The 16,585-nt window shown below is 32.7% G+C and overlaps 1 protein-coding gene and 1 long non-coding RNA gene across 2 annotated transcripts in view; one reads left to right on the top strand and one right to left on the bottom strand.

The window, feature by feature from the left end:
• Positions 1 to 16,585, top strand: part of Elk (Eag-like K[+] channel) — a 322,370-nt gene that overhangs the window by 37,440 nt on the left and 268,345 nt on the right. The window contains exon 2 of the mRNA XM_074172321.1: positions 2,118 to 2,351. Coding sequence (XP_074028422.1) covers positions 2,118 to 2,351 — 234 coding nt within the window. The remainder of the gene's footprint in view (positions 1 to 2,117; positions 2,352 to 16,585) is intronic.
• LOC141481178 (uncharacterized) lies at positions 9,141 to 16,247 on the bottom strand. The gene is made up of 2 exons (XR_012464790.1): positions 16,078 to 16,247; positions 9,141 to 9,977 (listed from the first exon to the last, which is right to left on the bottom strand). It is a non-coding gene; the product is annotated as an uncharacterized lncRNA (long non-coding RNA).

The raw sequence follows: 16,585 nt of genomic DNA, 5'->3' as shown, positions 1-16,585 counted from the left end.
TATTGCCGACTTTGCAGATATCAGCAAAAAAATTGATGTCGTCTTCGGGTCATCGAACAATATCCTGCTGATGTAAGGGGTTATCGGACTGTAACTCGTGTGACGCGTTAAATGAGAAAGAAAGGGAGAATGAATTGAGAAAAGAAAGAATGATTTTGCATGCTGAAAAGGCACTCAATTTCATATTAGGTATCATGTGTGCCATGTCAAATGGAAGAAGAGATAATGCTGTATTGAAAAAAAAATTAAGCATCAAGTCGGATCGTAAGGTGGAGTACGTCAAATGAAAGAAGAGAAAATGCTCAATTGAGTAGTTATATCTTCGGTAATGATAATCTAATCACGACGAAGAGTGAAATTGAAAGAAAATGGATGTTGGATCAAGAAGAAAAGAAAAAAAGGCGACAGCATGCCAAAGCGGCACTATTTTTCAAATTACTAGAGAGGAATGTGATATATGCGGCAAGTGAAAAAGAGAAATTGGAAAGCTGAATTTGGAAAAGTTGAAATGGTATCATGCCCAAAATAAAAAATGAGCCATATTTTCGATATCAATAGAGGGAGTATGTGATACCATAATATCAAGAAAGGAAAATGAAGGCAGCTGCGTGTCGAAAAATACAAAATAAAAAATGGAGACGACTTCGTGCTGAAAATTTACTTAATTGTATTCTCAGTGTTGTTGATCAAGTTATTATGTGTGTAGCACGTCGAAGAGGTACTTTAGTATCTTTGGAATTAATAATTGAATTGTAACCTGTGATATGTCAAATACACTCGGAGAATTTTGTTTGAAGGTGGTTGACAATGTTTCGTGGTGTATTTCATAAGTTCAGACTTCCATTGTCTAATATGATATAAATTGATTTGAAATTCCTGAAAATATATTAAAAAGATTAACCGAAAATAATAATTTCATTTGAATAAAAAAAACTGAAACTACAAAGAAATAACATAAAATCAAACAATAACCAAAAAAATAAAAATTGAAATATTAATAAAAGCTGAACATTAAAAATTATTATTAACAAAAAATGAAAAACAAAAATTAAAAGATTCCAAACCAAGTTATGTCATGACGTTTCGATTATTCCGAAAAAACTTCAAAAATAAGCACTACTCTCAAACATTAGAACTTCAACACTCTTCTCGACACGAATTTCAATCAACTAAGTCATATATAGTCATAGAAAGATGAACCAGCATGCAAATTTCATCATTTCAATTTCAAACTGAATCAAAGAACCCACTTTATGACATGAGAATCCCAAGATCATCATACCATTCATATGAATAACTTTTGTCATACATACGGAAATAACTATAATGAATAGACTGCTAATGATCAAGATTCCGAATATAACAAATCAACCAATCGAACTACCACACAGATCCAATGTCAGAGGACCAACTGGACTACAAAGACCCTTCAACCATCAATGAAGCTCTTGACAAGAACTATAAAATCAATTTATGTTTTAGATAGAAATGAACTAGCTGTCAAGCCAAGTAAAAAGAGACCTCACTACGAATTTTCACAGATACGTGAAAATTTCAAAAACAAACAAATCCTAGTCTGATGGATGGTTTCGTGACCCGTTGGAAGTCAATTAGTGGAAACTTTGATTCATCTGACGGAGATTATTTCACAAATTTCATTAATGGAATTAGTTGAGACTAACATCAGATCAGGAATCGTTATATGCGAATAACTTATAAAAAACTGTCTATTTCTTGATATTTCGTTTGGTGTTGTTTTCAATCACCTCTGCTCCATTGAAAATAATCCATGTTTTGATTATGATATCAAGAAACTTACTTCACTCACTGCAAAGAATATCACAAACATTGAACACAGAATATTGAAAATCCTCCTTTTTCATTTGATTAATAATAATTATCAACAGAAAGGTAATTCTGGTATTCATCAATTTGTGATCAATTCAAGGAATTAAATTCCATAGTTAGCCTGTACCTATGACTAGAATATTACAATCAGTTGCTGAGTATACTCCGGTTTCCTCTATGTGATCAAAGATCACAAAAAAGATATAATTTGTTCATATGGATAATGGTGAAATGAGAATTATAATAACCGACTCCATTTTTATTTTCAGATAGCAATTTCGTCCTGGGCAATGCTCAAGTTTCAACTCTTTATCCAATCGTCTATTGTTCTGATGGGTTCTGCGAACTGACGGGTTTTGTGAGGGCACATATCATGCAGAAAGGATGCGCTTGTAAATTCCTTTATGGACCAGAAACGAAAGAAGAACACAAAATTCAAATAGACAAAGCTTTGGAATCGAAAAACGAACTCAAAATAGAAGTTATATTTTATAAAAAAAACGGTGAGTTGAAAATTTTTAATAATATTGAAATTACCGCCAGATATTTTACGTTCGAAATAATGAATTCCAATTCATTCAAATAATGTTTTGTTTATTTCCTTCAGTATTGGAACACTTAAGAAACGGATAATGAATAATGCTGATAAAATCGTTTCTTCTTATAAAAGGTTCGGTTGTTTCAGAAGGCAAGAATTTCTCATTATTGCCTTCAAGAAGGTATAGGCCTTTTCATCATAGGACGAGCGCAAGCGTAGCCGTTATATTGAAATGTCGTTAATTCAAAACATTCGTGATGTTTTAATCAACAATGGCTGGACAAGGAATATTATCTCTACAAACAAATAAATTATTGGAAAAAACCATTGGTGGTTCTTCACTTGTTTATAACTCAGTTGAGGCTCATAATTGCAAACAATTAAAAAGTTGGTTAAAACATCATGGGCGTCCGCAAAAAGAAAGAAAGTGAGCTGATTGGGAGGTTAGGTATCAGCATTTGTTTACTCTCAAAACATATAAACAAAAATAGTATTTACAGTTTTATTCTTATCAATAATGTCAATTTATTTGATGTAACTGAAAATATATTTCAGTTGACAAGAGTATTACTTATGGAACTAATAAATAAATCAAGCCATTAATATTTTGAGGCTGTACATATGAATGACATTATTAATTAGAGAAATATGTAAATACTGAATTGAATATGTTCAGTAATTTTTATTAGAGGGAAATATTTAATACAACAAAATATATATGGAATTTATGAAATTTACAGTCAAAAATGTAATAAGGGATAATGTACGTATGTTGAAATTCCTGATAGCTTAACGAATCAGAGTTTTGTTCCGTTGGACCACTTTCTCCAATGAAATGTGTGAGCAAATATAAGTATCCTTGGTAACATTATCAATAGATTCAAAGCCTCGGTCACTCGTGCCACATTTTTTCACCCATAATTCACATTTCGCACATTTTGCACATACTTTAATATGTAATTTGCTTGATGATTTGATTATTTTTTTTTGCGATATTCAAGACAAGGCTTTGTGGAAATTTATGAAATAGTATGTGTTGGTTTTGAATGATTTGTATCGTGTATCACTTTTACATACTCCATAAGAACACCGTTTTGTTGTTCCTTTTCGTACAGATAAAATAATTATAATGGAATATAAACATTTTTTTCTGATTATTTTGACTTACTAGTTTTTTTTTTCACTTTTTTTACAATTAATGAACTTCAATTCATATTTTAATTTTCAAAACATGAGTTGCGGGCTCTTTAACATGGTTGTTTACAAAAAACAGTACGAAAAAGATTGCTGATACTGACGCATGCGCCCAAAAAAATTGTGATGAAAAGGCCTATTGAAGAGGGTTTTCTATTTCTATCTTCACTGATAAAATAGAGAAGAAATATGAGATCTCCCCTTTTAAAAAGACATTACATCACTATGACCGTTACTCAAAATTTCACTAGGGATGAAAAGCTTTCTGGCTTTCTACTTTGCCACCATCATACAAAAAAGCGGAGCACTTAAAAAAAAGGTAATAAATAAACAGCAATAAAATTTTTCCATGATGATCATACAAAATAGTTTCTTCCAGATAAAAATTAGAAGAACATTTCTTTTCAAAACAACTCTCTTCACATGAACATCGAATTTCATGAGTGTAAAAGGTCTTTTCAAAACATTTAATTTCATATAAACATTGAATTACTCATATCGTTTTTTTCAGTTAGTTTGTACTCCAAATATTCGTTATGTAATTGAATGAAAGGGATATCTTTCATGAAATATTATACTCGCTAATAGTGAAATTTAAAGTTTCGCGACAAAACCTCGTCTCCTCATCAGCACAATTGTAGGCAGCATTACAATAAAAATCCATTTCTTTCATAACATCATGACTGTATCTCACTGGAAGAGAGAATTCTGATCTTATCAAGATGACAGTTTGTATTAACATTCATACTTTCGATTTTGTAAAATTCAATGTTTATGTGGAAGTAGTTGTTTCGAAAATTTTTTGTTCCACTTTGTGTCTGGAAAAAACTTCTGTAGAAAGATTTCATATCAGTTATTTTATTTCTTTTCTCTTTTGAAATTTTTTTAGAATTTTTGCTTTATGATGGAGAAAAACGAAATTTAAACGCTTTGTTTCTCCTTTAATTCGTATCTTATATACTATCAAAAGAGTATAATACTTCATTATTATACCCGCTGCAGAAATCTACCTTTCCAATGATTTATTTTCATTTCTAAAGGTGAATTTACTGACGCCGATTCACTTCGGAAAGCTGTTTGATTGAATGTGAATGATGTTTATTTTTATATTATTACCATATCGATCATTCCTGAGTCATTCGACTAATCCAACTATATGAAGTCAAAATATTTTTTTTCTGACGAAATGTTTGTAGTAGTACTCGTACATAAGATACTCACTGACCTTTCCTCATTTTTAAAATTTATTTACACCTTTTTCAACTAATATATCCGAAAATTCAATTCAAATAATGACGACTGAGAACACTAGGAAAACCTTCGAATGATGAATTCCTAGGATGAAGAATTCAGATGCAAATATTTTCAGTGTCGGCTTGACGGTCACTTAACTTGACTTTTCAGAATTTGACCATTTTCTTCGGATAATTGAGGAAGAACTTGGTCCCCATATTCTGTAGTAGTTGGAATAACTTGAAACGATTTTCTTTCAATACTCATGTTATGAAAATTCGTAAAACAGTCCCTACCCGGTGAAGAATACGTATCGAAAAGGATACAAATGGAATAAACTGTTTGTAACGACTAATAACTTTTCGGAGATGCAGAAAAACTTTCAATATGACAATTCTTATTGCGAAATCTGACATATCATTTGATTTATTTTTCATTAATCAAAACAGCCAATATTGGATGCTCCAAACTCCGAAAGTTCATGAAGTCTCGACGATTTTCAATACACTTCCACCTTTTTGATTAAAATGGAACAAGACTCAAAACTCGAATTTGAAAATATCAATAGGTCAGTCTGTTGGATGGATGAACTATTTCACCAGATCTTGTTTGGGTTTCTGTAGGTTAAACTTTCCTTGGAACTTTCTTTTGTCTTTCCATTTATTTTCTGACACTTTTGAATTTAAGTTTCAAAAGCTCATTTCCTTGAATATTCAACTCCAAAGGATACAATCCTTGAATTGGTCGCATCAAATGTCCATTCGAATTTCTCAATCTTACTAGTCTAATCCTGCCACCCTTCCTTACTAATATCTCTTCAATAATACCCATAGGCCAATTAAGTCTCTTTAAATTTACGTTAATGGCACCAGATCATCATTATTCTCTGGAAGGTAAGTCAAAAGTCTTGCGTTGATTACTGCTTCGTACTCGCAAACAACTGAAAAAATTCTTCATACAAGTCGAACCCAAGTGTTCTTTCAGTAACTCCTCCACCATTCTAATGAGGCGCTCACACCAACCGCCCCACCATGCTGCCGCTGTATGGCATTAATTTCTGATATTTTATTCCAATCCGATTTTTCCAAATAATTTTCAGTGCCTACAAAATTTCTGCCATTATCAGTATAAATGGTAAGATGGTCGCTCCCCCTTCGTGGTATAAATCGTCTCAGAGCGAGTATGAAAATTTTAGTTGACTGTGATGTAACAATCTCTAAATGTACTGCTCTGTAGACTTGCACATGTGAAAAAAAAAATCCAAACTTTCTCTTTGGATTGCAAGAAAAGAGGACCAGCCAAATCTATCCCAACAACTTCCAAAATAACAGCATCTTTGACTCAATCAATAGCTATTTCTGTAATCGAAACATTCAAAGAATGTACATTAAATTCCTTACACTTCATACATTCAGTGAATAACCCTTATTCCAGTAGGAATCCAAAAGTATTCTCTGATTTTACAAAGTACAACTAGTACTCCAGCATGGCAGCTCTATTGGTGGAAATAAAGAATAATTTTATCAGTCATTAAATGTCTTGAAAGTAATTAAATAGGATAAAGAAAATCATATGAATCATCATGTTCAGTGATTTTAGTTTTTATTCTGATAACACATTTTTCATCCAAAAAAGGAGACAGACTTTGAATCGTGTCCTTTTCAACCCAATTAAAAAATTCCCTTTGAATAAATGCACTTCAGCGTTATTTAATTCCTCAGCAGAAAAATGTCCTGATATTTTTCGAGTTGGATTTGGACTATTATGAACAAACCTGGAACAACCCATCAGATTCAGATTTTGTTGGTATTTGGAAAAATACCTATGAAATATAGGAAAATCTGTTGATATATTCAGCAATATATTTGCTGATATCTTTCTTTCCCGATCTCCACTTCGTTTAATTTAAAACTTACCTCTGGCCAATCACTTTTATTTCTCAACTAGGCTGAAACCTTCCACAATTTCAGCAATAATAGTTGATTTGACAAACAACCTCTCAATGAAAGATCAACCGGATTCATGTGACCAGGGAAATGAAACCAGAATGATTTTAAAGTTGATTTCCGCCTTTCTGGAATTATATTCCAGACGAATGGCTTCCAGATATTTTCTCGACGAATGCAAGCAAGAACAGTAGTTGAGTCCGACAAGCAGTATGCAGTATATCTCCAAGTTCATTTTATCAACCATTGAATCCAAAACAGAATTCGACAATCTAACACCAATGGTGTTAGATTTGTTTGTGAATCGTTATATCTTTAATTGGTGTTACTCTGTTTTAGCTTGAACCAACTGTAAATTAACATCGTGTGATGATTCAGTTCTGAGAAAAACAACAGAGGTATATGCCTCTTTACTTGCATCGCAAAACATATGCAAGCTTTTCCTACTAGCAGCAGATATAGATATCCATCGAGGTATTTTCATTTTCCTTAAAGAAGGTAACGTTTCTACCCAATGCAGGAATTGTGTTTTGATATCTTCAGGAACCACTGCATCCCAACCAATTTTTGAATCCCAGATTTTTTTAGCAAAATACGAGAACATATTTACACTGGACAAATAAATCCAATGGGATCAAAAACCTTGTGGGCAGTTGATAAAATAATTCTTTAAGTGATTATCTCCGCATTAAAATCTTTCAAAAATTCTCTAAATTTATTTAATACACTGATTTAAGTGTATCCCTTCTCCTATTTCATATCAATCCTGATACAGGTGATACATCATATCCCAAAAATTCAGAAACGGAATGGTCTGTAAGAGAGAATTCCCACTGGGGCAGATCAAATTTGCCAATTGACATAACTTGAGTAGAATCTGAAATGAAATGATGTAGTTCTTCCTCACTGATCACACTTGTCATGCAATTATCAACATAAAAATTGCTCTATAGTTGTGAAATATTGGATATTCCGAAACTTTCTACTGGGTGTTTGAGGAATGAATCGGTATGAAAATGAATAACTGCAGCAAGCATGAAGGAAATACAAGACAATTCAAACACTACCCTGGCATGTCGATATATCTGCAAATTACCTTCTCCATCGTACCATAAAAATTTCAGAAAATTTTGGTCCTCGTTTTTTAGACTTATTTGTAAAAAACCTTCCGGATATCAGTAATCATACAAATCTTTTTACATCTGAAACCAATGAATAAAGAAGAAATTAATTCAATCAAATTCACTCCTTTTTCGAGACAGTGATTTAAAGAAGGATGATTATTTTCTTTGGCAGAGCCATCAAAAACAGGACGCTATTCAATATCATTACGATGTGACAGAAAATAACTACCAGTATCATATTCTACAATAGAAATCTTTTATATAATTTTTTCTTCAAGCCATTCTTTGAACACGGCTTCATAATCTTTATAACATTCATCGTTTTTTAATTTTTTCATGAGATTATATAGTCGTCATTTTGTAGAGTAAAAAGTATCTGGTAGTGGCGCATGCCCATCCATCCACATTAACCCAACTTCATAATGACACTCATCATTTATAGAAATAGTTTCAGGAAATGTCAAAATATATGTCTCATATTATTTATTTGTTTGTCTTTCATTACGATCTGCAATCTCTAAAACATCTAGATTCCATAAACCAGATGTATCGTTCCGACATAACAAAGAAGTAGCTATCAATGATAAAGATTCAGGAATATCAGACAATTCACTATTTTACCTATTAGAGTCCAACCAAGTTTCGTTTCCATTGCAACTAAACCACTTCTCAAGATATGTTGGATTCCAGTAAATATTTTCCCTGCAATATCTGAGCCTATCAAACTTTCAATAGGATCATCTTCAGTATCAGCATCTTGTAGCTTGACCTTTTAACGATGATGATTTATAACATCGGAATGAACTCTTTCGAAAAGAGCATCTATAATTTGTTCCTGTCTTAGCGATCCATATTTCATTTCCAAAGCAAGATTTTTTCAACTATACCAACTATGAGAACCGGTATCTATGATGACTCTGACTGAATGCTATTTGCCCATTCCACAAATTCTGACAACCAACGTTTGCAAAAATACCCCGTTGAAAGAATAATTGGATAAACTTTCTACTGTCTCGATGTTTTCTGAATCCGCCTGGGAATGTTGAATGACAGCATACGAATATTTTACAAATTCAGGAATGTATGGAGATCTTGCAGATGAAAAATAAAGAACCAGTTGGATCGCAGAGAATAGTATTCAATAATATCGACTTTAGGATCGTTACTGCAAACATTTTTCTCCAGCGTAGATAGTTTAAGGTTATGTCGCGAAACTTATGGATGGAAACCACTCTAAGATGGAATGGCAATGATACCACAAAAAATTACTTTTAATCAGCAAAGCCTATTCACACTACCAAAAGATAGGGTGAATACGTTAAAATCCATTTTCCGAAGGTAACTAACCTATTTTATTTGATCCATGTCATATATTTCACCCCAAACACTGACTAATCAGTCAATATAATCATCGCACATTTACAAAAAAAAAAATCTGAAACATTTTATTGTTTATTTTCATTCACATATAAAATATACATTTTGGTAACTTATTCTAGATGTACAACAATGAGTCATAATTTTATAATTCACTGGTTGAGACAAGTATTAATATACCTATAAAAAAATTGCAACGTTTTGATTATCCAGTCCGACATATTACTGGAGTTTTTCCCAACACCAAACCGTTATTTTAACACCTCGACACGTGTTTCGATCACCAAGTGATCATCTTCAAGAGGAAGATCAAATCTTTCTCTTGAAAATGATCACATGGTAATCGAAACACGTGTCGAGGTGTTGAAATAACCGTATGGTGTTGAAAAAAAAACTCCAGTAATATTCATTCTCAATTATGTCATAACAAAAAATTTTGTATCTGTGTTTCAAAGTAAGCGATCATTAAAAACTGAAGGAATTAAGGATTTTCATATTATAAACGATACGGTCCATTAAATGTCGCGTATTTTCTCGTTGGATGCATCTCGTTGACATCCGTTTTTTGTTCTCTGGTAGAATTGGGTTGCCGTTGCATGAATCACGTATACATCCAATTGTGATAATATTACGGAGAACAAAATTGGAGTATAAAATGTTTTTCCATTCTGGGCGAACAAGGGAAGCTCCCATTCATCCCTGGGAGTATCTAGGTACCTGAAACAAAATTAATATTGAGTGTTTCTTAACAACTTCACTGGTGTAATTAGACAAAGAACTGATTTGATTCGTTTCATCAGCGAAGAATGATTTCAGTATTTCAGATTTCAACATGTTGAGCCAAAGCTTCAACATGTTGAAGCTTTGGCTCAAAGTAAAACAAATATATCCAATTTCGATAGGAAACTAGTGAATAGCAATCCCATTCTGTAATGCTAGTCCTGATCTGTTTACAGTGAAAAAATTAAAAGTACCTATTTACTAGGTGGTTTGAAATGGTCATTAATCAACACACAGATGTCGCTAATAGCATTGAATCGATATGATTTTTAGTTAACCCTAACCTGTGAAAGATACGTATAAAAATTTCTCAGCTGTTGGACTAGTAGTTTGTGGGATAGAACATTCTGAGTGATGTAACTTCTGTTACTTCGAAGAAAATGGATAAAAAGGAATTTCGTGTGTTGATAAAGCATTGCATTCTGGTGAAAAACACTGTTAAAGCTTGAGAAACGTTATTCGAACCAGGAATATATAGGTATCTCAGTTCAATTGAAATTATTATTGACCCTAAAGAAATTTTGATATTGTGTAGGTACTAGAAAATTTACAATAAAACAGTCTGTTGTTTTCAATTCACCGCCAAATATAAAGCTCCCTGCACCCCTTACAACATAGACGCATCGTCTCTGAAGACATTATACTTCAAGAAATATATTTTTTATAGAATTATATGATTTCTAACATTTGAATGAATGATGCTGATTTAAAAACACTTCAGACGTCTAACAATCTTTATTCGAGGAACAAGGCTTAATAATGACAAGAACAACCTCTTTTCTGAAAAGTTGATAACAAATAATGTATAGCAATCACGAAGCCTATTTTTACTCTGATGAAAGGATATTTCATATATCCATCAATATTAACCAATAAACACTTGAAGAATAACCCTGTCATTTTCTTTACCTGAATATTTTCAGCCACATTTTAATAGGAAGCCTTTTAAGCTTTTTTTGTTTTGTCCAATAGTATCCATCGTAAATTGTCACTTCACAAATATGCTATTTGTCTGAATTAGAGATACACAATGAGAGATACACTTGTGATTTGATATTTATAAATTTTCCTCAAATTCATTTAATTGAATGAATCGAAGGGGTTTTACCTGGGCTCTAATTATGAGAAGGATTTCCTAGGATTAACTTTCAGATGAAGACAGGTAAAAGAGAAATTCCAAAATTGAATTATTCAACGTGTATACAATATGAATATTACTGGAGTTTTTTCCCAACACCAAATCGTTATTTTTACACCTCGACACGTGTTTCGATCACAAAATGATCATCTTCAAGAGGAAGATAAAACTAATAACTACTCAAAACTAAAGCTACTTATACTAATCAGGTACATCATACAGGTAGGTAATCAGTAATACCACCCATACAAGTGTACCACCCTAAATTAATTTTACAATTGGCCTTTCTATTATTTACAATATGTCCTTATGTATGTTCAAATGTTACAGCTATATAAAGAACAATTTTCAGCTATATAAAATTAGTTTTTGTAGTAATCAGTAAACCCAACAATATTATTTCAACAGGCCATATAGTATGCTATTTGGTATTGGTCCGTTGTCGTTATTCATAATATTATTATGTTTACTTATTTCCACACTCTCATAGGCATCTAGTTGCCTGTTGTTATTAACTTGTCTAACTAATCTTAAAGAACTGAAGTCTATGAAATGGTTTTTTTTGCAAAATATGATGGGCGACTGCTGATTTTTCAAATCTTCCATATTTTAAGTGTGCTATGTGTTCCTTATATCTCACTTTAATAGATCTTTTTGTCTGTCCATAATATTTTGCATCGCAGTCCTTACATTCAATTTCGTAAATTCCAGACTTTTCCGAATTCTCGACTTTGTCTTTTGGACTTCCCAAAAGGTTCTGCAGTGTATGACTTGTTTTAAAAACCACCTTCATACCTAGTTCCTTGAAACTCTTTCCAAAGTTCTTCGTATATTGGTGGTATGGAACTGAGATGTATTTATCTTGATTTTTGTCCTTTCTGAAAGTCGAGATTTCGTTCATTCTCAACCTAAACTTCTTTTTCCTAATTATGTCATATACAATACCCCTCGGGAAACCGTTAGTGGCTGCTATTTCCTGTATTGTACGTTTTTCTTTTGTGAACCTATCATGTGTTAGAGGGAAAGTCAAAAGACGATGCACCAAAAAATTCAACCCAGCACGTTTGTGCTGTCCACAGTGATGTGAACTGTCAGGAATATACCTGTACGTGCTTGTTTTTTTTCTAAATATATCGTATTCTAACCCTCCATCTTTGCTCCTCATTACCAAAACGTCAAGAAATGGTAGTTTTCCCTTATATTCTACTTCATACATGAATTATATTGATGGACATCTATTATTTTAAAAGGAAACAAAGTCCTCGATATTCGATTTTTTGGTATCGAATACCGCGAAAATATCATCCACATACCTTAGCCAAATCCTAAGAAAATACTTTGACTTTTCTTTAGTTTCCATTTCGAATCTGCTCATGAATAGGTCTGCCAGGTAGGGGGACAGGGGATTTCCCATGGACGTTCCTTCCTGTTGTTCATAAAAGCAACCTTCTACCTGGAAACGATTTTGTTTCATACACAAATTGGTAAGAGAAACGAATTCATCGATTTCGTTGTTATTGAAATTATTTTTCTCTAGTAGTTCCCTGAGTTATTGCAAGGTCTGTGGAATTGGGACGCTAGGAAATAATGAACTAACATCAAAAGAAACCAAAATCTCACCTTCTTGCAGAACCATGTTTCTTGTATGTTGTATGAACTCTAAAGAATTGAAGGGGTTATATTTTTAGGAGTGATTAATTTTTTTGGGAAAGAAAGTTTTTGGCTTTCTACTACTCCATCTGATACAAAAAAAGGGGATGAGAGAATCTCTCAAAGAAAGGAATGAAGTAATCAATTTGAAATTCTATACATGAATGTATATATATATATATATATATATATATATATATATATATATATATATATATATATATATATATATATATATATATATATATATATATGTAGAACTCATGTGAATGATATCTGATTCTTATTCCACAACAAATGTTTGAAATACAAACTGAGTAGAGAAAAGTATCTTCTGTCAATCATTTTCGTCTAGACTAGACTAGACGAAAATGATTACGTACAATGGAATGACTTTCAGAGAGCAATGTTCCGGATGATTGAATCAAAATATTTCAAAAAAATGTGTTCACTGAATAATAAACTCAAAACACTCATATGTAAGAATAAACCGAAAGAAGCCACTCCGAAAGTCATAAATATTGTTGAAAATCATTCATCACAATCGTTTGATAAGGAAGAGATCAACCTTTTGAACAACGGTTTGAAATTTGGCATCTCGCCTTCCGAGAAAGTTCTTGAGGATATCGTTGCTACTGTTGAAAGTTCGATTCAATATATTCCCGATTCCTCGAAGGGACTAGTTCGAGAAAAGGTCAGGAATCAAATCTCTAAGAACATGATAACAGATAAACGGAAGCATTCAATGAACAACGAGAAAAACCAAAAGAAACTCATCAAACGATTGAAAGACAAGAACGTTTTTTACTTGAAAGCCGACAAAGGTAACAAAGTAGTAATCCTGGATAAATCGGACTACTACGAAAGGGTCAATACTCTCATTACCAACGGACCGTATGCGAAATTGTCCAGAAACCCGTTAACAAAGATGATTGCAGAAGTAAAAGACGTCCTAAAGAAATGCAACAACATACTTACCCCTCAACTAAATTGGAAGTTACAAGTTTCCAACCCAACGGTGTCGAAACTATATTGCTTCCCAAAAATCCATAAACCGGGAAAATCAATGCGCCCCATCGTGTCAGCTATTGGAGCTCCTACCTACCAAATAGCGAAGTGGCTCACTAAGGAATTTGAAACCTTGTCTATTGCGGAACCAGGTCTTAGTATAAAAAAACTCTTTAGAGTTCATACAACATACAAAAAACATGGTTCTGCAAGAAGGCGATATTTTGGTTTATTTTGATGTTAGTTCATTATTTCCTAGCGTCCCAATTCCACAGACCTTGCAATACCTCAGGGAACTACTAGAGAAAAATAATTTCAGTAACAACGAAATCGATGAATTCTTTTCTCTTACCAATTTGTGTATGAAACAAAATCGTTTCCAGGTAGAAGGTTGCTTTTATTAACAACAGGAAGGAACGGCCATGGGAAATCCCCTGTCCCCCTACCTGGCAGACCTGTTCATGAGCAGATTCGAAATGGAAACTAAAGAAAAGTCAAAGTATTTTCCTAGGATTTGGCTAAGGTATGTGGATAATATTTTCGCGGTATTCGATACCAAAAAATCGAATATCGAGGACTTTGTTTCCTTTTTAAATAATAGATGTCCATCAATAAAATTCACGTATGAAGTAGAAAATAAGGGACAACTACCATTTCTTGACGTTTTGGTAATGAGGAGCAAAGATGGAGGGTTAGAATACGATATATTCAGAAAAGAAACAAGCACGTACATGTATATTCCTTACAGTTCACATCATTGTGGTCAGCACAAACGTGCTGGTGTGAATTTTTTGGTGCATCGTCTTTTGACTTTCCCTCTAACACATGATAGGTTCACAAAAGAAAAATGTACAATACAGGAAATAGCAGCCACTAACGGTTTCCCGAGGGGTATTGTAGATGACATAATTAGGAAAAAGAAGTTTAGGTTATAAGAATGAACGAAATCTCGACTTTCAGAAAGGACAAAAACCAAGATAAATACATCTCAGTTCCATACCACCAATATACGAACTACTTTGGAAAGATTTTCAAGGAACTAGGTATGAAGGTGGTTTTTGAAACAAGTCATACACTGCAGAACCTTTTGGGAAGTCCAAAAGACAAAGTCGAGAATTTGGAAAAGTCTGGAATTTACGAAATTGAATGTAAGGACTGCGATGCAAAATATTATGGACAGACAAAAATATCTATCAAAGTGAGATATAAGGAACACATAGCACACTTAAAATATGGAAAATTTGAAAAATCAGCAGTCGCCCATCATATTTTGCAAAAAAAACCATTCCATAGACTTCAGTTCTTTAAGATTAGTTAGACAAGTTAATAATAACAGACAACTAGATGCCTATGAGAGTGTGGAAATAAGTAAAAATAATAATATTATGAATAACGACAACGGACCAATACCAAATAGCATACTATATAGCCTGTTGAAATAATATTGTTGGGTTCACTGATTACTACAAAAAGACACATTGTAAATATATTTAGATAGGCAATATTGTGAAACTAATTTCATATAGCTGAAAATTGTTCTATATATAGCTGTAACATTTAAACATACATAAGGACATATTGTAAATAATAGAAAGGCCAATTGTAAAATTAATTTAGGGTGGTACACTTGTATGGGTGGTATTACTGATTACCTACCTGTATGATGTACCTGATTAGTATAAGTAGCTTCAGTTTTGAGTAGTTATTAGTTTTATCTTCCTCTTGAAGATGATCACTTGGTGATCGAAACACGTGTCGAGGTGTAAAAATAACGATTTGGTGTTGGGAAAAAACTCCAGTAATATTCATTACTACACCAAAGGTTCCAAACAGTATATCACAATGTATACAATATGTTTCAAATAAAATCCGTCCAATCGACTAGGTGGGTCAACAAATGCTTTCTGTTCATTACTTTGGAATCAATAACAAATATTTCGATCTTATTTTATATATTGTTTTTCTGAACTATTCTCTCATTCAGCGTAAGGTAGCGAAGTTATTCTCTTGATGGGACGTCCAATTTAAAAAAATGAAAATTTGTTACTGTTTCAAAATCACTACCTCAAAGATCTGTGAAATGGTTCAATTTTTAGTTAACCCCCAGTAGATTTCATAATGAGGTGAGGGAACGTCTATAAAATTTTACATATTTCTTAGTTTAATATACTTACCTACTTATCTCAAATTCATGGATACCAAAAAAACATTTTTTCTTTTAAAGAACAGAATATCACTTACCTAACACCAGGAAGAAAAATTTGCATTGCAATATTCAACAAATACATTATTTTACAAAAGGCTGTCAGCTTGGTCTGCCTGCATCGAAATTCACAGAATGAGGTTGAAAATAAAGAACGGAAGGTCATATAAAAAGGAAAACAACAAAAACCTTCGTCGTCAATGCTGAATTATAAACAATTAGTTCGCAGACGGTCAACTACTACCATCTGGTGGTAAATAGCACAGGATACTTTTATATGTTACAGGATAATAAATCAATATAATAATGTTTTTATTGTATAAAAGACTATTGAAGTAATAATTCGTGATAATAATCCACAATGTCAAATACTTTGATGTATTTGTATATATAGTAGGGGAGACTGTGTACAATTGTAACGCAGTACAATTGTAACACCGCCCATAATGACGTTTAGCCCAAATAAGTTCACCGTCAGTTGAGAAGCATTCGTGGAAGTTATTTACATATTTTCAAAGTTTTAGGACAACTGACGTGTTAATAATT

Source organism: Leptinotarsa decemlineata, unplaced genomic scaffold, assembly GCF_025532065.1.
Source record: "Leptinotarsa decemlineata unplaced genomic scaffold, Ldec_3_MD MMD2_tig00000090_RagTag_RagTag, whole genome shotgun sequence".
Lineage (NCBI taxonomy): Eukaryota > Metazoa > Arthropoda > Insecta > Coleoptera > Chrysomelidae > Leptinotarsa > Leptinotarsa decemlineata.
The sequence above is the reverse complement of the archived record's forward strand: the minus strand, read 5'-3'. Positions and strand labels throughout refer to the sequence as shown.